This window comes from Pristiophorus japonicus, chromosome 4, assembly GCF_044704955.1.
Source record: "Pristiophorus japonicus isolate sPriJap1 chromosome 4, sPriJap1.hap1, whole genome shotgun sequence".
Classification (NCBI taxonomy): Eukaryota; Metazoa; Chordata; class Chondrichthyes; family Pristiophoridae; genus Pristiophorus; species Pristiophorus japonicus.
In genome coordinates, this window is record NC_091980.1 from 159936627 (window position 1) to 159964209 (window position 27583).

Consider the following 27583-nt stretch of genomic DNA (forward strand, 5'->3'; position numbering starts at 1 on the left):
TAATGTGGCCAAGAGTTTATGTTGACAGGTTTTTGAAGTCAGTAAGTACTGTGAAGAACAACACAAATAGATGATTAAGTTTTGAACCCCGAGAGGCTGCTACCTTGTGATGCATTTATAACCTATGTCTTATGCTATGTAGTGTATAATTTTCATCTGCAACATTGTGAAGTACAGTACAGTAACAATGCAAGTATAAGTTGTATGATTCAGTATTAGAAGTTTGTCTGAGACCTTCCAACTGCACTCTCATCAATACTGCCCATTTGTATTTGTATTATATGTTTGCTCCATTGTACTGTTTCCTCATCACTAAAGATGGTGATTTATCACTGGAAACTTTTTTGCTGAAAATCTCACCAGTTGCAGTTCAAAATGGGGGATGGATGGGGGAGTATCTCGAGCTCTGCCTCCTGGGTCCCACATCTGCTGCCTCAGCTCATCTGCTGAAACCCTCACCCATGCCTCCTAGATGTGATTATTCCAACGTGCTCCTGGCCGGACTCCCATCTTTCACCCTCCATAAACTTCGGCTCATCCAAGCCTCTATTGCCCGTGTCCTAACTCGCACCAAGCCTTGTTCCCCCATCACCCCTGTGCTCGCCGACCTACATTGGCTCCCGGTTAAGCAATGCCTCGATTTTAAAATTCTCATCCTTGTTTTCAAATGCCTCCGTGGCCTCACCCCTCCCGATCTCTGTAACCTCCTCCACCCTGCAACCCTCAGAGATCTCTGCGCTCCTCCAATTCTGGCCTCTTGCACATCCCTGATTTTAATCGCTCCACCACTGGTGACTGTGTCTTCAGCTGTCGAGGCTTCCCTCAACCTCTCTGCTTCTTAAGATGCTCCTTAAAACCTATGTCTTTGACCAAGCTTTTGCCTATTGCCCACATATCACTTTATGAGGCTTGGTGTCAAATTTTGTATGATAATGCTCCTGTGAAGTGCCTTGGGACGTTTTACTATGTTAAAGGTGCAATATAAATACAAGTTGTTGATCATCGCACTCTCCAACTCTTGCCTGAGTTTTCTTGTTTAATTTGCCCAGCATCTGAAGTGCCGGCACTGCCTGGCTGGTCCCGAATTGCCTGTGCGATCTGATGATCAGACCACCTCATCTCCCTTCCCCGCACCCCCCCCCAGCCTTTTCTTGCAATAGCAGTAGGGTGCTGCTCAGGATTCCAACCCCGCTGTCTCTGCCTGCCCCTTATGCCACTTGAGACGCAGCAACCTTGAGTGGCTCGCCCTGACCCCAGCTGGACCATGCGGCCTGCCATACCTTTGAATAGGTGAGACGTACGAGGCCGCAGACTGTGATGCAGCCCTGCTTCCTAAACATAACGGGGCCGAAATTGCCCCCTCCATAAGCTCCATTACCGTCGCTAAGAGGCGGGAATGGAGCAGAGCTGCCTTACTGACCGAGTGCGAACGGATGGGCCGACCCAACCGACATTTCCCCCGGGCCGGGAGCGGCGGGAAGGGGTTTCCGCTCCACCCGTTTTCTCGCCGAGTCGGGCACACGCCGACCCCTTACTGACTGGTGGTGACCCCGTTTCTGCCCCCCCCCCCCCCGGGACATTGCCCCATGAAGCGGCGCCGCCGCCGGTCTTTGCTGCATCAAAGAACTAAAGTTAGTCAAACACGATTTGCCTTTGACAAATCCATGCTGGCTTTCATTTTTTAACCCATGTTTTTACAAGTGGCAGTTAATTTTGTCTCGAATTATTGTCTCCAAAAATGTCCCCACCACCGAAGTTAGGCCAACTGACATGTAGTCAGGCTGGACTTTGTGAGTTGTTTATCGATTGCCAAGACAGGCTGGTGAATTAATGATTATTTACTGTCTGAGGAAATAGCATCAACATTAGCTGATTAGTTTCTTACCTATCTATTATCTCCCTGCCCTTTTTAAAAAAAACTTGTGTGAATACACTATGCTTTAAAACACTGCGTTTAAAGGTAACCCTTAACCTCTACACTCATCCCACCCTCATTTATTTATAGTATGGCATCATCTACCCTCCCTTCTGGCACTACACTGTTATCCCTAAAAATAAAGCTACTGGGCCCAATTCCTGGATCTCAATCACCTATTTTAAAATAAGAAATAACAGCAGGAGTCGGCCATTTGGCCCCTCGAGCCGCTCGCCATTTAATAAGATCATGGTTGATCTGACCTTGGCCTCAACTCCACTTCACTGCCCGCTTTCCATTACCCTTGACTCCCCTTATCATTCAAAAATCTGTCTATCTGCACCTTAAATATATTCAATGACCCAACCTCCACAGCTCTTTGGGGTAGAGAATTCTACAGTTTCATGACCCTCTGAGAGAAGAAATTCCTCCTCATCTCTGTTTTAAATGGGCGACACCTTATTCTAAAACGATGTTCCTTAGTTCGAGATTCCCCCATGAGAGGAAACACTAAATAAAACTATCCCACTCCCCCTTCTTTCTGACTATTGTTTGGCCCTGTTAATTTACAGAACTGTTATGCTGGCAGTAAGTTTAAAAACAATGACCAAATGTCAGAGATGTTTCCCTCTGGATGATTTGTCTCCTTTTCTGCTGTAGTGTTAACTATGGCCATTCTGAGGAGTCCACAACAAGTGCAGTTGAGATTGTAACTCATGTACTTTATAAAAAAAAATGTCTGCTTTTCTTTCTTCAGGGCAATGTCTCAGCACGTCACGCCATGTTGCAGCAGTTTGTATACGAGACAGTGTGCCGGATATTCAGAGGGCATGGTGAGTGTAATATATTGCGACTAGCTTCACCATCTGCTGGCCCTACCCCACTCAGTGTTCCAAGTCACTTGCTCCAGCTTGCTTTCTGTCACCACCTCCGTAGCCTTTTTGAGTTACTTTAATGTGTGCTATAAGTTCATGTATCATGTATCCATGATCTTATTAAATGGTAGAGCAGGCTCAAGGGGCCAAATGGCCTACTCCTGCTCCTATTTCTTATGTTCTTAAGTTCAGGACTCCATGGAGCAATGGTGGCTTGGTTGCTCAGTGTGCACTATGTTCCATACCCTGAATAGGATGCATGATAAAGCTTTTCGGCTAATAGTGGATCCGTCTCTTATCTATACCTAATCTTGTTTCCATCATACCTTGTTCTTGTCTCTCTCTCTCTCTCTCTCTCTCTCTCTCTCGTTTCAGTGCTGTTATGGTCACTGTTTCTTTGTTGTGTCAGCTTGGCCCAGTGGTAGCACGCTCACTTCTTCACTCGGTAGGTTATGAGTTGATGGCCATCTGCAGGTTTTGAGCACATAACTAGGCTGCCGCTTCGGTGCAGTACTGAGGGAGTGCTGCACTGTTGGAGATGCTGTCTTTCGGATGAGATGATAAACTGAAGCCCCTTCTGCTTTCTTGGGTGGACATAAAATATCCCGTGACACGATTTGAAGAAGAGCAGGGGAGCTCCCCCAGTGTCCTTCCCAACATTTATTCCTCAAACATCACCAAAAACAAAAGCAGGATTGTTGTTCCATGCGTTAAGCTGCTGGAAAGCTCTCACATTCCATGTTATCACTGCCACAAGTTTTTTCTAAGTCTGCGCACCACATCACTGCCCAGCTAAGTTCCATTAAGTTTTGTTAAATCTCCCTCTCGTTATGCCAACACAGAAAATAAGAGTATTCCTCAAGCTCTCTGGTGAGTTCAACTGTCACAAAAAAACAAAAAATGCTCGAAATACTCAGCGGGTCAGGCAGCAGCTGTGGAGGGAGGAACAGCGTTAATGTTTCGGGTCGATGACCTTTCGTCAGAACTGGAAAAAGTTAAGAGATGTAACCATTTTTCAGCAAGGGAAGGGGGGAGGGGAAGGTCTGTGATAGGATGGAAGGCGGGAGTGATTAAATGACAAAAGGTATGATAGAACAAAACAAAACGAGATGTAATGGGACAAATAAAGAAACAAAAGGTGAGTCTGGAAGCAGTGTAAACGGAAATGGCAGAATCATCAACAGTTGACATGTGATCTGAAATTATTGAACTCGATGTTGAGTCCAGAAAGCTGTAAAGTGCCTAATCGAAAGATAAAGTGCTGATCCTTGAGCTTGCGTTGAGCTTCATTGCAACAGTGTAAGAGGCCGAGGACCAACAGATCAGAGTGGGAGTGGAGCGGAGAATTAAAGTGACAGGCGACCGGAAGCATGGGGTCATGCTACACAGCCTCCACATTCAGTGGATCTTCTGTCACCTGCAGCGTGATCCCACCAACTAACACATCTTCCCCCTCCTCTTTCAGCATTCCGAAGGGACCGCTGCCTCCGCGACACCCTGGTCCACTCCTCTATCACCCCAGCACCTCCTTTCCTTCCCACGGCACCTTCCCATGCAAATGCAGGAGATGCCACATCTGCCTCCTCCTCCCTTCCCACTGTCCAGGGTCCCAAATACTCCTTCCAGGTGAAACAGCGATTTACCTCTACTTCTTGCAATTTAGTACACTGTATTCGTTGCTCACGATGTGATCTCCTCTACATTGGGGAGACCAAACGCAGATTGGGTGACTGCTTTGCGGAGCACCTTCATTCAGTCCATAAGCATGACCCTAAGCTTCCGGTCCCCTGTCAGTTTATTTTGCTTTTGTATTTGAGTTCAACTGTCTGTTCGCTATCGCCAATTCATTTTGTAAATTATCTATTTACTGTTGCTTACCAGAGACATCAGCTGTCAAATATTCACAGAAATTGATTTTAATCATTCTTGACGTTGGATAGCAATGTGCACAGCATCCAAAACAAAATGGGGGAACTGGAGGAAATCATTTGTAGCAAGAAGCCAGATGTAGTAGGGATAACTAAACATGGCTTAACGAAGAAGTAGGTAAAGGGGACTAGGGATTGGAATTTTTACAATGTGTTCAGCAGTCCTTTCTTACCCAGGACGTAAGCAGGCCAACCAGAGAGTAATCACTGCTGGATCTACTAATGGGAAATAAGCCCCAGCAGATAAGAGATGCATGTGTTGGGGAACATTATGCAATAGCGATCACAATATAATGAGGTTTAAAAGAATGAATGAGAAAGACATAAGTAAGACAAAAACCAAGGTAATAGATTGGGAAAAAGTTAATTTGAGGGAATGAGAAGGGAACTAGGGAGGGTAAACTGGAAAAGAAAAATTGACCAAGTTCGAGCAGCAGTGGGAAATATTGAAAAGGTCAAGTTCAGGAGAAATATATGTTCTGCTAAAAATCAACAACAAACCAGTAAACAATGAATCGCCATGAATGAATAAAGTGATTAGGTTCAAATTGAAACTAATTTAGTTTAGTTAAAGTTCTGATGAAGCCGTAGCTGGAGTATTGTGTCCAATTCTGGGCACCACACTTTGGGAGAGATGTCGAGGTCTGAGTGCGGGTGCAGTGGAGATTTACAAGAAAGGTTCCAGGGATGAGGGACTTCAGTTCCGTGGTGTGCCTGGAGATGCTTGGGCTGGTCTCCTGACAGGAGAGAAGGCTAAGAGGAGATTTGATCAAAGTGTTGGAGATTATGAATGGTTTGATAGAGTAAATGAATAGAAACGGTTTCCAGTGGCAGAAGGGACAGTAACCAGAGGGCACAGATTTAAAGAGATTGGCAAACGAACCAGAGGAGATGCCAGGAAACTTTTTTTTTGACACAGTGAGTTGTGATCTGGAATGCATGGCCTGAAAGGGTGTGAAGGCAGATTCAACAGCAACGTTCAAAAGAGAATTGGATAAATATGTTAAGGGAATGAATTTACAGGGCTATGCAGAAAGCAGGGGAGTGCGAGTAATTGGATAGGTCTACTAAAGAGCCAGCACAGATATGATGGACCGAATGGCCTCCTGTTCTGCATGTACTGAATAACCCAACGCCCGGGATCAATGGTCGAATATACTGAAAATCTGAACCCCCAGGATCAATGGTCTAATGTACAATAACCCAATCCCTGGGATCAATGGTCTAATGTACAATAACCAAACCCCCGGGATCAATGGTCTAACGTACTGAATAACCCAACCTCCGGGATCAGTGGTCTAATGCACAAGAACCCAACCCCTGGGATCAATGGTCAAATGTACAATAACCCAACACTCGATAAATAGTCTAATTTACAATAACCCAACCCCCGGGATAAATGGCCGAATGTACTGAATAACCCAACCCCTGGGATCAATGGTCTAATGTATAATAACCCAACCCACGGGATCAATGGTCTAATGTACAATAACCCAACCCCCGGGATCAATGGTCTAATGTACAATAACCCAACCCCCGGGATAAATGGTCTAATGAACAACAACCCAACCTCCAGGATCAATGTACAGTAACACAACCCCCGGGATCAATGTACAATAACACAACCCCCGGGATCAATGGTCTAATGTACAATAAACCAACCCCTGGGATCAATGTACAATAACACAACCCTCGGCATCAATTGTGTAATGTACTGAATAACACAACCCCCGGGATCAATGGTCTAATGTACCATAACCCAAGCACCGGAATCAGTGGTCTAATGTACTGAATAACCCAACCCCCGGGATCAATGATCTAATGTACAATAACCCAACTCCCGGGATCAATGGTCCAATGCACAATAACACAACCCGCGAGATCAATGGTCTAATGTACAATAACCGAACCCTCGGGATCAATGGTCGAATGTACTGAATAACCCAACCCCCGGGATCAATGGTCTAATGTAAAATAACCCAACCCCTGGGATCAATGATCTAATGTACTGAATAACCCAATCCCCGGGATCAATGATCTAATGTACAATAACCCAACCCCTGGGATCAATGGTCTAATGTACTGAATAACCCAACCCCCTGGATCAATGGTCGAATGTACAATAACCCAACACCCGTGATCAATGGTCAAATGTACAATAACCACACCTGGGATCAATGGTCTAATGTATTGAATGACCCAACCACCGGGTTCAATGGTCTAATGTACAATAACCCAACCCCTGGGATCAATGGTCGAATGCACTGAATAACCCAACCCCAAGGATCAATGGTCTAATGTACAATAACCCAACCCCTGGGATCAATGGTCTAATTTACAATAATCCAAACCCGGAGATCAATGGTCTAATTTACAATAACACAACCCCCGGGATCAATGGTCCAATGTACAATAACCTAACCCCCGGGATCAGTGTACAATAACACAACCCTCTGGATCAATGGTGTAATGGACTGAATAACCCAACCCCTGGGATCAATGGTTTAATGTATTGAACAACCCAACCCCCGGGATCAATGGTCTAATGTACAATAACCCAACCCTCGGGATCAATGGTCTAATGTACAATTTCCCGACCCCCGGGATCAATGGTCAAATGGACTGAATAACCCAGCCCCCGTGATCAGTGGTCCAATATGCCAGAAGCGAACCCCCGGGATCAATGGTCTAATGTACCATAACCCAACCCCCGGGATCAATGGCCTAATGTACCATAACCCAACCCCCGGGATCAATGTTCGAATGAACCACAACCCAACCCCCGGGATCAATGGTCTCATGTACAAAAACCCAACCCTGGGGATCAATGGTCAGATCTACAATAACCCAGCCCCTGGGATCAATGGTCCAATGCACTGAATAACCCAACCCCTGGGATCAATGGTCTAATGTACAATTACCCAACCCCTGGGATCAATGGTCGAATGTACAATAACCCAACCCCCCCGATCAGTGGTCTAATGTACAGAATATGCCAACCCCTGGGATCAATGGTCGAATGTACTGATTAACCCAAACCCCGGGATCAATGATCGAATGTACAATAACCCAACACCCGTGATCAATGGTCAAATGTACAATAACCACCCCCGGGATCAATGGTCTAATGTACAATAACCAAACCCCCGGGATCAATGGTCTAACGTACTGAATAACCCAACCTCCGGGATCAGTGGTCTAATGCACAAGAACCCAACCCCTGGGATCAATGGTCAAATGTACAATAACCCAACACTCGATAAATAGTCTAATTTACAATAACCCAACCCCCGGGATCAATGTTCTAACGTACTGAATAACCCAACCTCCGGGATAAATGGCCGAATGTACTGAATAACCCAACCCCTGGGATCAATGGTCTAATGTATAATAACCCAACCCACGGGATCAATGGTCTAATGTGCAATAACCCAACCCCCGGGATCAATGGTCTAATGTACAATAACCCAACCCCCGGGATAAATGGTCTAATGAACAACAACCCAACCTCCAGGATCAATGTACAGTAACACAACCCCCGGGATCAATGTACAATAAACCAAACCCTGGGATCAATGTACAATAACACAACCCTCGGCATCAATTGTGTAATGTACTGAATAACACAACCCCCGGGATCAATGGTCTAATGTACCATAACCCAACCACCGGAATCAGTGGTCTAATGTACTGAATAACCCAACCCCCGGGATCAATGATCTAATGTACAATAACCCAACTCCCGGGATCAATGGTCCAATGCACAATAACACAACCCGCGAGATCAATGGTCTAATGTACAATAACCGAACCCTCGGGATCAATGGTCGAATGTACTGAATAACCCAACCCCCGGGATCAATGGTCTAATGTAAAATAACCCAACCCCTGGGATCAATGATCTAATGTACTGAATAACCCAATCCCCGGGATCAATGATCTAATGTACAATAACCCAACCCCTGGGATCAATGGTCTAATGTACTGAATAACCCAACCCCCTGGATCAATGGTCGAATGTACAATAACCCAACACCCGTGATCAATGGTCAAATGTACAATAACCACACCTGGGATCAATGGTCTAATGTACAATAACCACCCCCGGGATCAATGGTCTAATGTACAATAACCCAACCCTGGGGATCAATGGTCAGATCTACAATAACCCAGCCCCTGGGATCAATGGTCCAATGCACTGAATAACCCAACCCCTGGGATCAATGGTCTAATGTACAATTACCCAACCCCTGGGATCAATGGTCGAATGTACAATAACCCAACCCCCCCGATCAGTGGTCTAATGTACAGAATATGCCAACCCCTGGGATCAATGGTCGAATGTACTGAATAACCCAAACCCCGGGATCAATGATCGAATGTACAATAACCCAACACCTGTGATCAATGGTCAAATGTACAATAACCACCCCCGGGATCAATGGTCTAATGTACAATAACCCAACCCCCGGGATCAATGGTCTAATGTACTGAATAACCCAACCACCGGGATCAATGGTCTAATGTACAATAACCCAACCCCTGGGATCAATGGTCGAATGCACTGAATAACCCAACCGCTGGGATCAATGGTCTAATGTACAATAACCCAACTCCTGGGATCAATGGTCTAATTTACAATAACCCAAACCCGGAGATCAGTTGTCTAATTTATAATAACACAACCCCCGGGATCAATGGTCTAATGTACAATAACCCAACCCCCGGGATCAATGGTCTAATGTACTGAATAACCCAACACCCGGAATCAATGGTCTAATGTACTGAATAAACCAACCCTGGGGATTAATGGGCTAATGTACTGAATAGCCCAACCCCCGGGATCAGCGTACAATAACACAACCCCCGGGATTAATGGGCTAATGTACTGAATAACCCAACACCCGGGATCAATGGTCTAATGTACAATAACCCAACGCCCGGGATCAATGATCGCATGTACAATAACCCAACCCCCGGGACCAATGGTCTAATGCACTGAATAACCCAACCCCCGGGATCAATGGTCTAATGTACTGAATATGCCAGCTCCCGGGATCAATGGTCTAATGTACAACCACCCAACCCCCAGGATCAGTGGTCTAATGTACTGAATATGCCAACCCCCGGGATCAATGGTCTAATGTACAACCACCCAACCCTCGGGATCAATGGTCAAAGCAACAATAACCCAACCCCTGGGATCAGTGGTCTAATGTACTGAATAACCCAACCCCCGGGATCAATGGTCTAATGTACAATAACACAACCCTCGGGATCAATGGTCTAATGTACAATAACCCAACCCCCAGGATCAATGGTCTAATGTACAATAACACAACCCTCGGGATCAATGGTCCAACGTACAATAACACAACCCCTAGGATCAATGGTCTAATGTACTGAACTATCCAACCCTTGGGATCAGTGGTCTAATGTACAATAACTCAACCCCCGGGATCAATGGTCTCATGTACAATAACCCAAACCCGGAGATCAATGGTCTAATTTACAATAACCCAACCCCCGGGATCAATGGTCTAATGAACTGAATAACTCAACCCCCAGAATCAATGGTCTAATGTACAATAACCCAACCCCCGGGATCAATGGTCTAATGTACTGAATTACCCAACCCCTGGGATCAATGGTCTAATGTACAATAACCCAACCCCCAAGATCAATTGACTAATGTACTGAATAACCCAATCCCTGGGATCAATGGTCTAATGTACTGAATAACCCAACCCCCGGGATCAATGGTCTACTGTAATGAATAACCCAATCCCCGGAATCAATGGCCTAATGTGCAATAACACAACACCCAGGATCAATGTACAGTAACACAACCCCCGGTATCAATGTACAATATCCCAACCCCCAGAATCAATGCTCTAATGTACTGAATAACCCAAACCCTGGGATTAATGGCCTAATGTACAATTACCCAAACCCTGGGATCAATGGTCTAATGTACAATAACCCAAAGCCGGAGATCAATGGTGTAATGTACTGAATAACCCAACGCCCGTGATCAATGGGCAAATCTACAATAACCCAACCCGTGGGATCAATTGTCTAATGGACAATAATCGAACCCCCGGGATCAGTGGTCAAATGTACTGAATTATCCAACCCTTCGGATCAGTGGTCTAATGTACAATAACCCAAACCTCGGGATCAATGGTCAAATCTACAATAACCCAACCTTTGGGATCAATGGTCAAATGTACTGAATAACCCAACACCTGGGATCAATGGTCTAATGTACAATAACCCAACCCCTGGGATTAATGGTCCAATGTATAATAACCCACCCCCGGGATCAATAGTCTTAATGTACAATAACCCAACCCCCGGGATCAATGGTCTAATGTACAATCACCCAACCCTCGGGATCAATGGTCAGAGCTACAATAACCCAACCCCTGGGATCAGTGGTCTAATGTACTGAATAACCCAACCCCCGGGATCAATGGTCAGAGCTACAATAACCCAACCCCCGGGATCAATGGTCTAATGTACTGAATAACCCAACCCTCGGGATCAATGGTCTAATGTACAATAACACAACCCCCGGAATCAATGGTCGAATGTACAATCACCCAACCCTCGGGATCAATGGTCTAATGTACAATAACCCAGCCCCTGGGATCAATGGTCGAATGCACTTAATAACCCAACACCCGGGATCAATGTTCCAATGTACAATAACCGAACCCCCGGGATTAATGGGCTAATGTACTGAATAACCCAACACCCGGGATCAATGGTCTAATGTACAATAACCCAACGCCCGGGATCAATGGTCTCATGTACAATAACCCAACCCCCGGGACCAATGGTCTAATGTACTGAATAACCCAACTCCTGGGATCAATGGTCTAATGTATAATAACCCACCCCTGGGATCAATAGTCTAATGTACAATAACCCAACCCCCGGGATCAATGGTCGAATGTACAATCACCCAACCCTCGGGATCAATGGTCTAATGTACAATAACCCAACCCCCGGGATCAATGGTCGAATGTACAATCACCCAACCCTCGGGATCAATGGTCTAATGTACAATAACCCAGCCCCTGGGATCAATGGTCTAATGCACTGAATAACCCAACCCCTGTGATCAATGGTCTAATGTACTGAATTATGCAACCCTTGGGATCAGTGGTCTAATATACAATAACCCAACCCTCGGGATCAATCGTCAAATCTACAATAACCCAACCATTGGGATCAATGGTCAAATGTACTGAATAACCCAACCCCTGAGATAAGTGGTCTAATGTACAATAACCCAACCACCGGGATCAATTGTCTAATGTACTGAATAACCCAACCCCTGGGATCAATGGTCTAATGTATAGAATAACCCAACCCCCGGAATCAATGGCCTAATGTGCAAAAACACAACACCCAGGATCAATGTACAGTAACACAGCCCCCGGGATCAATGTACAATAACACAACCCCCGGGATCAATTGTCTAATGTACAATAACTCAACCCCCGGGATGAATGGTCTCATGTACAATAACGCCAAACCCGGAGATCAATGGTCTAATTTACAATAACCCAACCCCCGGGATAAATGGTCTAATGTACTGAATAACCCAACCCCCGGGATCAATGGTCTAATGTACAATAACCCAACCCCCGGGATCAATGGTTTAATGTACAATAACCCTACCCCCGGGATCAATGGTCTAATGTACTGAATTACCCAACCCCCGGGATCAATGGTCAAATGTACAATAACCCAACCCCCGAGATCAATGGTCTAATGTACTGAATAACCCAACCCCCGAGATCAATGGTCTAATGTACTGAATAACCCAACCCCCGGGATCAATGGTCTACTGTAATGAATAACCCAACCCCCGTAATCAATGGCCTAATGTGCAATAACACAACACCCAGGATCAATGTACAGTAACACAACCCCTGGGACCAATATACAATAACCCAACCCCCAGGATCAGTGGTCTAATGTACTGAATAACCCAACGCCCGGGATCAATGGTCTTAATGTACAATAACCCAACCCCCGGGATCAATGGTCTAATGTACAATAACCCAACCCCCGGGATCAATGGTCCAATGTACTGAATAACCCAACCCCCGGGATCAATGGTCGACTATAATGAATAACCCAACCCCCGGAATCAATGGCCGAATGTGCAATAACACAATACCCAGGATCAATGTACAGTAACACAACCCCCGGGATCAATGTACAATAACACAACACCCGGGATCAATGGTCTAATGTACAATAACCCAACCCCCAGGATCAATTGTCTAATGTACTGAACAACCCAAACCCTGGGATCAATGGTCTAATGTACAATTACCCAAACCCTGGGATCAATGGTCTAATGTACAATAACCCAACCCCCGGGATCAGTGGTCTAATGTACAATCACCCAACCCTCGGGATCAATGTTCAGAGCTACAATAACCCAACCCCTGGGATCAATGCTCTAATGTACAATAACTCAACCCCGGGATCAATGGTCGAATGCACAATAACACAACCCCCGGGATCAATGGTCTAATGTACAATAACTCAACCCCCGGGATGAATGGTCTCATGTACAATAACGCCAAACCCGGAGATCAATGGTCTAATTTACAATAACCCAACCCCCGGGATAAATGGTCCAATTTACTGAATAACCCAACCCCCGGGATAAATGGTCTAATGTACTGAATAACCCAACCCCCGGGATCAATGGTATAATGTACAATAACCTAACACCAGAGATCAATGATGTAATGTACAATAACCCAACCCCCGGGATCAATGGTCGAATGTACAATAATCCAACCCCCGGGATCAATTGTCTAATGTACTGAATAACCCAACCCCTGGGATCAATGGTCTAATGTACTGAATAACCCAACCCCCGGGAAAAATGGTCTACTGTAATGAATAACCCAACCCCCGGAATCAATGGCCTAATGTGCAATAACACAACACCCAGGATCAATGTACAGTAACACAACCGCCGGAATCAATGTACAATAACACAACCCTCGGGATCAATGGTCAAATGTACTGAATAACCCAACACCCAGGATCAATGGTCTAATGTACAATAACCCAAACCCGGAGATCAATGGTCTAATTTAGAATAACCCAACCCCCGGGATCAATGGTCTCATGTACAATAAACCAACCCCCGGGATCAATGTACAATAACACAACCCTCGGGATCAATGGTCTAATGTATAATAACCCAAACCCGGAGATCAATGGTCTAATTTACAATAACCCAACCCCCGGGATCAATGGTCTCGTACAATACCACAACCCTCGGGATCAATGGTCTAACGTACTGAATAACCCAACGCCTGGGATCAATGGTCTAATGTACCGAATTACCGAACACCTGCGATCAATGGTCTAATGTACAATAACCCAAAACCCGAGATCAATGATGTAATGTACAATAACCCAACCCCCGAGATCAATGGTCTTAATGTACAATAACCCAACCCCCGGTATCAATGGTCTAATGTACTGAATAACCCAACCCCCGGAATCAATGGCCGAATGTGCAATAACACAATACCCAGGATCAATGTACAGTAACACAACCCCCGGGATCAATGTACAATAACACAACACCCGGGATCAATGGTCTCATGTACAATAACCCAACCCCCAGGATCAATTGTCTAATGTACTGAACAACCCAAACCCTGGGATCAATGGTCTAATGTACAATAACCCAACCCCCGGGATCAATGGTCAGAGCTACAATAACCCAACCCCTGGGATCAGTGGTCTAATGTACTGAATAACCCAACCCTCGGGATCAATGGTCGAATGTACAATCACCCAACCCTCGGGATCAATGGTCTAATGTACAATAACCCAGCCCCTGGGATCAATGGTCTCATGTACAATTACACAAACCCTGGGATCAATGGTCTAATGTACAATAATCCAAACCCGGAGATCAATGGTCTAATTTACAATAAACCAACCCCCGGGATCAATGTACAATAACACAACCCTCGGGATCAATGGTGTCATGTACTGAATAACCCAACGCCCGTGATCAATGGTCAAATCTACAATAACCCAATCCGTGGGATCAATGGTCTAATGGACAATAATCCAACCCCCGGGATCAGTGGTCTAATGTACAATAACCCTACCCCTGGGATCAATGGTCTAATGTACTGAATTATCCAACCCTTGGGATCAGTGGTCTAATGTACAATAACCCAACCCTCGGGATCAATGGTCAAATCTACAATAACCCAACCATTGGGATCAATGGTCAAATGTACTGAATAACACAATACCCGGGATCAATGGTCCAATGTACAATAACCCAACCCCCGGGATTAATGGGCTAATGTACTGAATAACCCAAACTCCGGGATCAGTGTACAATAACACAACCCCCGGGATTAATGGTCTAATGTACTGAATAACCCAACACCCGGGATCAATGGTCTAATGTACAATAACCCAACCCACGGGATTAATGGGCTAATGTACTGAATAACCCAAACTCCGGGATCAGTGTACAATAACACAACACCCGGGACCAATGGTCTAATGTACTGAATAACCCAACCCCCGGGATCAATGGTCTAATGTACAATCACCCAACTCTCGGGATCAATGGTCAGAGCTACAATAACCCAACCCCTGGGATCAGTGGTCTAATGTACTGAATAACCCAACCCCCGGGATCAATGGTCAGAGCTACAATAACCCAACCCCCGGGATCAATGGTCTAATGTACTGAATAACCCAACCCTCGGGATCAATGGTCTAATGTACAATAACACAACCCCCGGAATCAATGGTCGAATGTACAATCACCCAACCCTCGGGATCAATGGTCTAATGTACAATAACCCAGCCCCTGGGATCAATAGTCGAATGCACTTAATAACCCAACACCCGGGATCAATGTTCCAATGTACAATAACCCAACCCCCGGGATTAATGGGCTAATGTACTGAATAACCCAACACCCGGGATCAATGGTCTAATGTACAATAACCCAACGCCCGGGATCAATGGTCTCATGTACAATAACCCAACCCCCGGGACCAATGGTCTAATGTACTGAATAACCCAACTCCTGGGATCAATGGTCTAATGTATAATAACCCACCCCTGGGATCAATTGTCTAATGTACAATAACCCAACCCCCGGGATCAATGGTCGAATGTACAATCACCCAACCCTCGGGATCAATGGTCTAATGTACAATAACCCAGCCCCTGGGATCAATGGTCTAATGCACTGAATAACCCAACCCCTGTGATCAATGGTCTAATGTACTGAATTATGCAACCCTTGGGATCAGTGGTCTAATGTACAATAACCCAACCCTCGGGATCAATCGTCAAATCTACAATAACCCAACCATTGGGATCAATGGACAAATGTACTGAATAACCCAACCCCTGGGATAAGTGGTCTAATGTACAATAACCCAACCCCCGGGATCAATTGTCTAATGTACTGAATAACCCAACCCCTGGGATCAATGGTCTAATGTATAGAATAACACAACCCCTGGGATCAATGGTCTACTGTAATGAATAACCCAACCCCCGGAATCAATGGCCTAATGTGCAAAAACACAACACCCAGGATCAATGTACAGTAACACAGCCCCCGGGATCAATGTACAATAACACAACCCCTGGGATCAATTGTCTAATGTACAATAACTCAACCCCCGGGATGAATGGTCTCATGTACAATAACGCCAAACCCGGAGATCAATGGTCTAATTTACAATAACCCAACCCCCGGGATAAATGGTCTAATGTACTGAATAACCCAACCCCCGGGATCAAAGGTCTAATGTACAATAACCCAACCCCCGGGATCAATGGTTTAATGTACAATAACCCTACCCCCGCGATCAATGGTCTAATGTACTGAATTACCCAACCCCCGTGATCAATGGTCAAATGTACAATAACCCAACCCCCGAGATCAATGGTCTAATGTACTGAATAACCCAACCCCTGAGATCAATGGTCTAATGTACTGAATAACCCAACCCCCGGGATCATTGGTCTACTGTAATGAATAACCCAACCCCTGTAATCAATGGCCTAATGTGCAATAACACAACACCCAGGATCAATGTACAGTAACACAACCCCTGGGACCAATGTACAATAACACAACCCCCGGGATCAATGGTTTAATATACAATAACCCAACCCCCAGGATCAGTGGTCTAATGTACTGAATAACCCAACGCCCGGGATCAATGGTCTTAATGTACAATAACCCAACCCCCGGGATCAATGGTCTAATGTACTGAATAACCCAACGCCCGGGATCAATGGTCTTAATGTACAATAACCCAACCCCCGGGATCAATGGTCTAATGTACAATAACCCAACCCCCGGGATCAATGGTCCAATGTACTGAATAACCCAACCCCCGGGATCAATGGTCGACTATAATGAATAACCCAACCCCCGGAATCAATGGCCGAATGTGCAATAACACAATACCCAGGATCAATGTACAGTAACACAACCCCCGGGATCAATGTACAATAACACAACACCCGGGATCAATGGTCTAATGTACAATAACCCAACCCCCAGGATCAATTGTCTAATGTACTGAACAACCCAAACCCTGGGATCAATGGTCTAATGTACAATTACCCAAACCCTGGGATCAATGGTCTAATGTACAATAACCCAACCCCTGGGATCAGTGGTCTAATGTACAATCACCCAACCCTCGGGATCAATGTTCAGAGCTACAATAACCCAACCCCTGGGATCAATGCTCTAATGTACAATAACTCAACCCCGAGATCAATGGTCGTAATGTACAATAACCCAACCCCCGGGATCAATGGTCTACTGTAATGAATAACCCAACCCCCGGAATCAATGGCCTAATGTGCAAAAACACAACACCCTAGATCAATGTACAGTAACACAACCCCCGGGATCAATGTACAATAACACAACCCCCGGGATCAATGGTCTAATGTACAATAACCCAACCACCAGGATCAATGGTCTAATGTACTGAATAACCCAAACCCTGGGATCAATGGTCTCATGCACAATAACCCAAACCCGGAGATCAATGGTATAATTTACAATAACCCAACCCCCGGGATAAATGGTCTAATGTGCTGAATAACCCAAACCCTGGGATCAATGGTCTAATTTACAAGAACCCAACCCTCGGGATCAATGGTCAGAGCTACAATAACCCAACCCCTGGGATCAGTGGGCTAATGTACTGAATACCCGAACCCCCGGGATCAATGGTCCAATGTAAAATTACCCAACCCTCTGGATCAATGGTCTAATGTATAATAACCCAACCCCTGGAATCAATGGTCTAATGTACAATAACCCACTCCCGGGATCAATAGTCTAATGTACAATAACCCAACCCCCGGGATCAATGGTCGAATGTACAATCACCCAACCCTCGGGATCAATGGTCTAATGTACAATAACCTAGCCCCTGTGGTCAATGGTCTAATGCACTGAATAACCCAACCCCTGGGATCAGGGGTCTAATGTACAATAACACAACCCCCAGGATCAATGGTCTCATGTACAATAAACCAACCCCTGGGTTCAATGTACAATAACACAATCCTCGGGATCAATGGTGTAATGTACTGAATAACCCAACGCCCGTGATCAATGGTCAAATCTACAATAACCCAACCCGTGGGATCAATGGTCTAATGGACAATAATCCAACCCCCGGGATCAGTGGTCTAATGTACAATAACCCTACCCCTGGGATCAATGGTCTAATGTACTGAATTATCCAACCCTTGGGATCAGTGGTCTAATGTACAATAACCCAACCCTCGGGATCAATGGTCAAATCTACAATAACCCAACCATTGGGATCAATAGTCAAATGTACTGAATAACCCAACACCCGGGATCAATGGTCTAATGTACAATAACCCAACCCCCGGGATTAATGGGCTAATGTACTGAATAACCCAACCCCCGGGATCAGTGTATAATAACACAACCCCCGGGATTAATGGGCTAATGTACTGAATAACCCAACACCTGGGATCAATGGTCTAATGTACAATGACCCAACCCCCGGGACCAATGGTCTAATGTACTGAATAACCCAACCCCCGGGATCAATGGTCTAATGTATAATAACCCACCCCCGGGATCAATGGTCGAATGTACAATAACCCAACACCCGGGATCAATGGTCTAATGTATAATAACCCACCCCCGGGATCAGTGGTCTAATGTACAATAACCCAACCCCCGGGATCAATGGTCTAATGTACAACCACCCAACCCTCAGGATCAATGGTCAGAGCAACAATAGCCCAACCCCTGGGATCAGTGGTCTAATGTACTGAATAACCCAACCCCCGAGATCAATGGTCTAATGTACTGAATAACCGAACCCCGAGGATCAATGTAAAATAACCCAACCCTCGGGATCAATGGTCTAATGTACAATAACCCAACCCCCAGGATCAATGGTCTAATGTACAATAACACAACCCTCGGGATCAATGGTCCAACGTACAATAACCCAACCCCTGGGATCAATGGTCTAATGTACTGAACTATCCAACCCTTGGGATCAGTGGTCTAATGTACAATAACTCAACCCCCGGGATCAATGGTCTCATGTACAATAACCCAAACCCGGAGATCAATGGTCTAACTTACCATAACCCAACCCCCAGAATCAATGGTCTAATGTACAATAACCCAACCCCCGGGATCAATGGTTTAATGTACAATAACCCAACCCCCGGGATCAATGGTCTAATGTACAATAACCCAACCCCCGGGTTCAATTGTCTCATGTACTGAATAACCCAACCCCTGGGATCAATGGTCTAATGTACTGAATAACCCAACCCCCGGGATCAATGGTCTACTGTAATGAATAACCCAATCCCCGGAATCAATGGCCGAATGTGCAATAACACAACACCCAAGATAAATGTACAGTAACACAACCCCCGGGATCAATGTACAATATCCCAACCCCCAGGATCAATGGTCTAATGTACTGAATAACCCAAACCCTGGGATCAATGGTCTAATGTACAATTACCCAAACCCTGGGATCAATGGTCGAATGTACAATAACCAACCATTGGGATCAATGGTCAAATGTACTGAATAACCCAACACCCGGGATCAATGGTCTAATGTACAATAACCCAACCCCCGGGATTAATGGGCTAATGTACTGAATAACCCAACCCCCGGGATCAATGTACAATAACACAACCCCCGGGATTAATGGGCTAATGTACTGAATAACCCAACCCTCGGGATCAGTGGTCAAATCTACAATAACCCAACCATTGGGATCAATGGTCAAATGTACTGAATAACCCAACACCCGGGATCAATGGTCCAATGTACAGTAACCCAACCCCCGGGATCAATAGTCTAATGTACAGTAACCCAACCCTTGGGATCAATGGTCAGAGTTACAATAACCCAACCCCCTGGGATCAATGGTCTAATGTACAATAACCCAACCCCCGGGATCAATGGTCTAATGTACAACCACCCAATCCTCGGGATTAATGGTCAGAGCAACAATAACCCAACCCCTGGGATCAGTGGTCTAATGTACTGAATAACCCAACCCCCGGGATTAATGGTCTAATGTATAATAACCCACCCCCGGGATCAATAGTCTAATGTACAATAACCCAACCCTTGGGATCAATGGTCAGAGCAACAATAACCCAACCCCCGGGATCAATGGTCTAATGTACTGAATAACCGAACCACCAGCATCAATGTAAAATAACCCAACCCTCGGGATCAATGGTCTAATGTACAATAACCCAACCCCCAGGATCAATGGTCTAATGTACAATAACACAACCCCCAGGATCAATGTACAATAACACAACCCCCGGGATCAATGGTCAAATGTACAATAACCCAAACCCTGAGATCAATGGTCTAATGTACAATAACCCAACCCCCAGCATCAATGGTCTAATGTACAATCACCCAACCCTCGGGATCAATGGTCAGAGCTACAATAACCCAACCCCTGGGATCAGTGGTCTAATGTACTGAATAATCCAACCCCCGGGATCAATGGTCTAATGTACTGAATAACCGAACCCCCGGGATCAGTGGTCTAATGTAAAATAACCCAACCCTCGGGATCAATAGTCTAATGTACAATAACACAACCCCCGGGATCAATGGTCGAATGTACAATCACCCAACCCTCGGGATCAATGGTCTAATGTACAATAACCCAGCCCCTGGAATCAATGGTCTAATGCACTGAATAACCCAACACCCGGGATCAATGTTCTAATGTACAATAACCCAACCCCCGGGATTAATGGGCTAATATACTGAATAACCCAACCCCCGGGATCAATGTACAATAACACAACCCCCGGGATTAATGGTCTAATGTACTGAATAACCCAACCTCCGGGATCAATGGTCTAATGCACTGAATAACCCAACCCCTGGGATCAGTGGTCTAATGTAGAATAACACAACCCTCAGGATCAATGGTCTAATTTACAATAACCCAACCCCCGGGATCAATGGTCCAATGTACAATAAACCAACCCCCGGGATCAATGTACAATAACACAACCCTCGGGATCAATGGTCTAATGCACAATAACCCAACCCCTAGGATCAGTGGTCTAATGTACAATAACACAACCCTCGGGATCAATGGTCTAATGTACTGAATAACCCAACCCCCGGGATCAATGGCCTAATGTACAATAACCCAACTCTCGGGATCAATGGTCAAATCTACAATAACCCAATCATTGGGATCAATGGTCAAATGTACTGAATAACCCAACCCCTGGGATCATTGGTCTAATGTACAATAACCCAACCCCCGGGATCAATTGTCTAATGTACTGAATAACCCAACCCCTGGAATCAATGACCTAATGTGCAAAAACACAACACCCTAGATCAATGTACAGTAACACAACCCCCGGGATCAATGTACAATAACACAACCCCCGGGATCAATGGTCTAATGTACAATAACCCAACCACCAGGATCAATGGTCTAATGTACTGAATAACCCAAACCCTGGGATCAATGGTCTACTGTAATGAATAACCCAACCCCCGGAATCAGTGGCCTAATGTGCAATAACACAACACCCAGGATCAATGTACAGTAACACAACCCCCGGGATCAATGTACAATAACACAACCCCCGGGATCAATGGTCTAATGTACTGAATAACCCAAACCCTGGGATCAATGGTCTAATGTACAATTACCCAAACCCTGGGTTCAATGGTCTAATGTACAATAACCCAAACCCGGAGATCAATGGTCTAATTTACAATAACACAACCCCCGGGATCAATGGTCTAATGTACAATAAACCAACCCCTGGGTTCAATGTACAATAACACAACCCTCGGGATCAATGGTGTAATGTACTGAATAACCCAACGCCCGTGATCAATGGTCAAATCTACAATAACCCAACCCGTGGGATCAGTGGTCTAATGTACAATAACCCAACCCTCGGGATCAATGGTCAAATCTACAATAACCCAACCATTGGGATCAATGGTCAAATGTACTGAATAACCCAACACCCGGGATCAATGGTCTAATGTACAATAACCCAACCCCCGGGATTAATGGGCTAATGTACTGAATAACCCAACACCCGGGATCAATGGCCTAATGTACAATAACCCAACCTCCGGGACCAATGGTCTAATGTACTGAATAACCCAACCCCCGGGATCAATGGTCTAATGTACAATCACCCAACCCTCGGGATCAGTGGTCAGAGCTACAATAACCCAACCCCTGGGATCAGTGGTCTAATGTACTGAATAACCCAACCCCCGGGATCTATGGTCTAATGTACTGAATAACCGAACCCCCGGGATCAATGGTCTAATGTAAAATAACCCAACCCTCGGGATCAATGGTCTAATGTACAATAACCCAACCCCTGGAATCAATGGTCTAATGTACAATAACCCAATACCCGGAGATCAATGGTCTAATTTACAAGAACCCAACCCTCGGGATCAATGGTCAGAGCTACAATAACCCAACCCCTGGGATCAGTGGGCTAATGTAAAATTACCCAACCCTCTGGATCAATGGTCTAATGTATAATAACCCAACCCCTGGAATCAATGGTCGAATGTACAATAACCCACTCCCGGGATCAATAGTCTAATGTACAATAACCCAACCCCCGGGATCAATGGTCGAATGTACAATCACCCAACCCTCGGGATCAATGGTCTAATGTACAATAACCTAGCCCCTGTGGTCAATGGTCTAATGCACTGAATAACCCAACCCCTGGGATCAGGGGTCTAATGTACAATAACCCAACCCCCAGGATCAATGGTCTCATGTACAATAAACCAACCCCTGGGTTCAATGTACAATAACACAATCCTCGGGATCAATGGTGTAATGTACTGAATAACCCAACGCCCGTGATCAATGGTCAAATCTACAATAACCCAACCCGTGGGATCAATGGTCTAATGGACAATAATCCAACCCCCGGGATCAGTGGTCTAATGTACAATAACCCTACCCCTGGGATCAATGGTCTAATGTACTGAATTATCCAACCCTTGGGATCAGTGGTCTAATGTACAATAACCCAACCCTCGGGATCAATGGTCAAATCTACAATAACCCAACCATTGGGATCAATAGTCAAATGTACTGAATAACCCAACACCCGGGATCAATGGTCTAATGTACAATAACCCAACCCCCGGGATTAATGGGCTAATGTACTGAATAACCCAACCCCCGGGATCAGTGTATAATAACACAACCCCCGGGATTAATGGGCTAATGTACTGAATAACCCAACACCTGGGATCAATGGTCTAATGTACAATGACCCAACCCCCGGGACCAATGGTCTAATGTACTGAATAACCCAACCCCCGGGATCAATGGTCTAATGTATAATAACCCACCCCCGGGATCAATGGTCGAATGTACAATAACCCAACACCCGGGATCAATGATCTAATGTACAATCACCCAACCCTCGGGATCAGTGGACAGAGCTACAATAACCCAACCCCTGGGATCAGTGGTCTAATGTACTGAATAACCCAACCCCCGAGATCTATGGTCTAATGTACTGAATAACCGAACCCCCGGAATCAATGGTCTAATGTAAAATAACCCAACCCTCGGGATCAATGGTCTAATGTACAATAACCCAACCCCTGGAATCAATGGTCTAATGTACAATAACCCACTCCCGGGATCAATAGTCTAATGTACAATAACCCAAACCCCGGGATCAATGGTCGAATGTACAATCACCCAACCCTCGGGATCAATGGTCTAATGTACATAACCCACTCCCGGGATCAATAGTCTAATGTACAATAACCCAACCCCCGGGATCAATGGTCTCATGTACAATAACCCAAACCCGGAGATCAATGGTCTAATTTACAATAACCCAACCCCCGGGATCAATGTACAATAACACAACCCTCGGGATTAATGGTTTTAATGTACAATAACCCAACCCCCGGGATCAATGCTCTAATGTACAATAATCCAACCCCCGGGATCAATTGTCTAATGTACTGAATAACCCAACCCCTGGGATCAATGGTCTAATGTACTGAATAACCCAACCCCCAGGATCAATGGTCTACTGTAATGAATAACCCAACCCCCGGAATCAATGGCTGAATGTGCAATAACACAACACCCAGGATCAATGTACAGTAACACAACCGCCGGGACCAATGTACAATAACGCAACCCCCGGGATCAATGGTCTAATGTACAATAACCCAACCCCCAGGATCAGTGGTCCAATGTACTGAATAACCCAACCCCCGAGATCAATGGTCTAATGTACAATAACACAACCCTCGGGATCAATGGTCTAATGCACAGTAACCCAACCCCTGGGATCAATGGCCCCATGTACTGAATAACCCAACCCCCGGGATCAATGGTCTAATGTACTGAATAACCCATCCCCCCGGGATCAATGGTCTAATGTACAATCACCCAACCCCTGGGATCAATGGTCTAATATACAATATCCCAACACCTGGGATCAATGGTCTAATGTACAATAACCCAACCTCCAGGATCAATGGTCTAATGTACAACAACCCAACACTAGGGATCAATGGTCTATCGTACTGAATAACCCAACCCCCGAGATCAATGGTCTAATGTACAATAACCCAACCCCCGGGATCAATGGTCTAATGTACTGAATTACCCAACCTCTGGGATCAATGGTCCAATGTACAATAACCCAACCCCTGGGATCAATGGTCCAATGTACTGGATAACCCAACACCCGGGATCAGTGGTTTAATGTACAATAACCCAACCCTCGGGATCAGTTCTCTAATGTACTGAATAACCCAACCCCCGGGATCAATGGACTAATGTACAATAACCCAACCCCCGGGATCAATGTACAATAACACAACACATGGGATCAATGTACAATAACACAACCCATGAGATCAATGGTCTAATGTACAATAACCTAACGCCCGGGATTAATGTACAATAACACAACCGTCGGGATCAATGGTGTAATGTACTGAATAACCGAACCCCTGGGATCAATGGTCTAATGTACAATAACGCAACCCCCAGGATCAGTGGTCTAACGTACAATAACCCAGCCCTCGGGATCAATCGTCTAATGTACTGAATAACCCAACCCCCGGGATCAATGGTCTACTGTAATGAATAACCCAACCCCCGGAATCAATGGCCGAATGTGCAATAACACAAGACCCAGGATCAATGTTCAGTAACACAACCTCCGGGACCAATATACAATAACGCAACCCTCGGGATCAATGGTCTCATGTACAATAACCCAACCCCCAGGATCAGTGGTCTAATGTACTGAATAACCCAACGCCCGGGATCAATGGTCTAATGTACAATAACACAACCCTCGGGATCAATGGTCTAATGCACAGTAACCCAACCCCTGGGATCAATGGTCTCATGTACTGAATAACCCAACCCCCAAGATCAATGTTTTTGTGTACCATAACCCAACCCCCGGGACCAATGGTCGATTGTACAATAACCCAACCCCCGGGATCAATGGTCTAATGTACTGAATAACCCATCCCCCCGGGATCAATGGTCTAATGTACAACAACCCAACTTCCAGGATCAATGGTCTAATATACAATATCCCAACCCCTGCGATCAATGGTCTAATGTACAATAACCGAACCTCCAGGATCAATGGTCTAACGTACTGAATAACCCAACCCCCGAGATCAATGGTCTAATGTACAATAAACCAACCCCCGGGATCAATGGTCTAATGTACTGAATTACCCAACCCCTGGGATCAATGGTCTAATGTACTGAATTACCCAACCCCTGGGATCAATGGTCCAATGTAAAATAACCCAACCCCTGGGTTCAATGGTCTCATGTACAATAACCCAACTCCAGGGATCAATGGTCAAATGTGCCATAACCCATCCCCCGGGATCAATGTTTAATGTACAATAACCCAACCCCCGGGATCAGTGGCCTAATGTACAATAACCCAACCCCTGGGATCAATGGTCCAATGTACTGGATAACCCAATACCTGGGATCAGTGGTTTAATGTACAATAACCCAACCCTTGGGATCAGTTCTCTAATGTACTGAATAACCCAACCCCCGGGATCAATGGACTAATGTACAATAACCCAACCCCCGGGATCAATGTACAATAACACAACACATGGGATCAATGTACAATAACACAACCCATGGGATCAATGGTCTAATGTACAATAACCTAACCCCCGGGATTAATGTACAATAACACAACCGTCGGGATCAATGGTGTAATGTACTGAATAACTGAACCCCTGGGATCAATGGTCTAATGTACAATAACCCAACCCCCAGGATCAGTGGTCTAATGTACAATAACCCAACCCCCGGGATTAATGGGCTAATGTACTGAATAACCAAACCCCCGGGATCAATGTACAATAACACAACCCCTGGGATTAATGGGCTAATGTACTGAATGACCCAACACCCGGGATCAATGGTCTAATGTTTAATAACCCAACCCCCGCGATCAACGCTCTAATGTAGAATAACCCAACCACCGGGATCAGTGGTCTTAATGTACAATAACCCAACCTCTGGGATCAATGGTCTAATGTACTGAATAACCGAACCCCCGTGATCAATGGTCTAATGTACAATAACCCAACCCCCGAGATCAATGGTCTAATGTACAATAACCCAACCCCAGGGATCAATGGTCTAATGTACAACAACCCAACCTCCGGGATCAATGGTCTTCATGTACAATAACCCAACCCCTGGGATCAGTGGTCTAATGTACTGAATAACCCAACCCCCGGGATCAATGGTCTAATGTACTGAATAACCCAACCCCCGGGATCAATGGTCTAATGTACTGAATAACCCAACCTTCGGGATCAATGGTCTAATGTACAATAACCCAACCCCCGGGATCAATGGTCTAATGTACAATAACCCAACCCCCGGGATCAATGGTCTAATGTACAATAACTCAACTCCTGGGGATCAATGGTCTAATGTACTGAATAAACCAATGTTCATTACCTGTCCCCAGGCTGTGAATATTTCCATAACTGATTGGAGGTAAGAAAAAAGGACTTGCCTTTATATAGCGCCTTTCACGACTACCGGACATCTCAAAAGCGCTTTACCGCCTGTGAAGTACTTTTGCAGTATCGTCACTGTTTTAATGTGGGAAACGCGGCAGCCAACTTGAGCACAAGCAAGCTCCCACATACAGCAATGTGATAACGACCAGATAAT

At 45.3% G+C, this 27583-nt stretch overlaps 1 protein-coding gene across 13 annotated transcripts in view; it reads left to right on the top strand.

Moving 5' to 3' along the window:
- Positions 1 to 27583, top strand: part of eif2ak4 (eukaryotic translation initiation factor 2 alpha kinase 4) — a 189496-nt gene that overhangs the window by 98620 nt on the left and 63293 nt on the right. For all 13 annotated transcript variants that reach the window (XR_011593046.1, XR_011593048.1, XR_011593047.1 and 10 more), the window contains one exon: positions 2673 to 2748. Coding sequence is in view for 7 of the 13 variants with exons in the window: in XM_070878735.1 (XP_070734836.1) it covers positions 2673 to 2748 (76 nt within the window). In the remaining 6 variants the exon portion in view is untranslated. The remainder of the gene's footprint in view (positions 1 to 2672; positions 2749 to 27583) is intronic.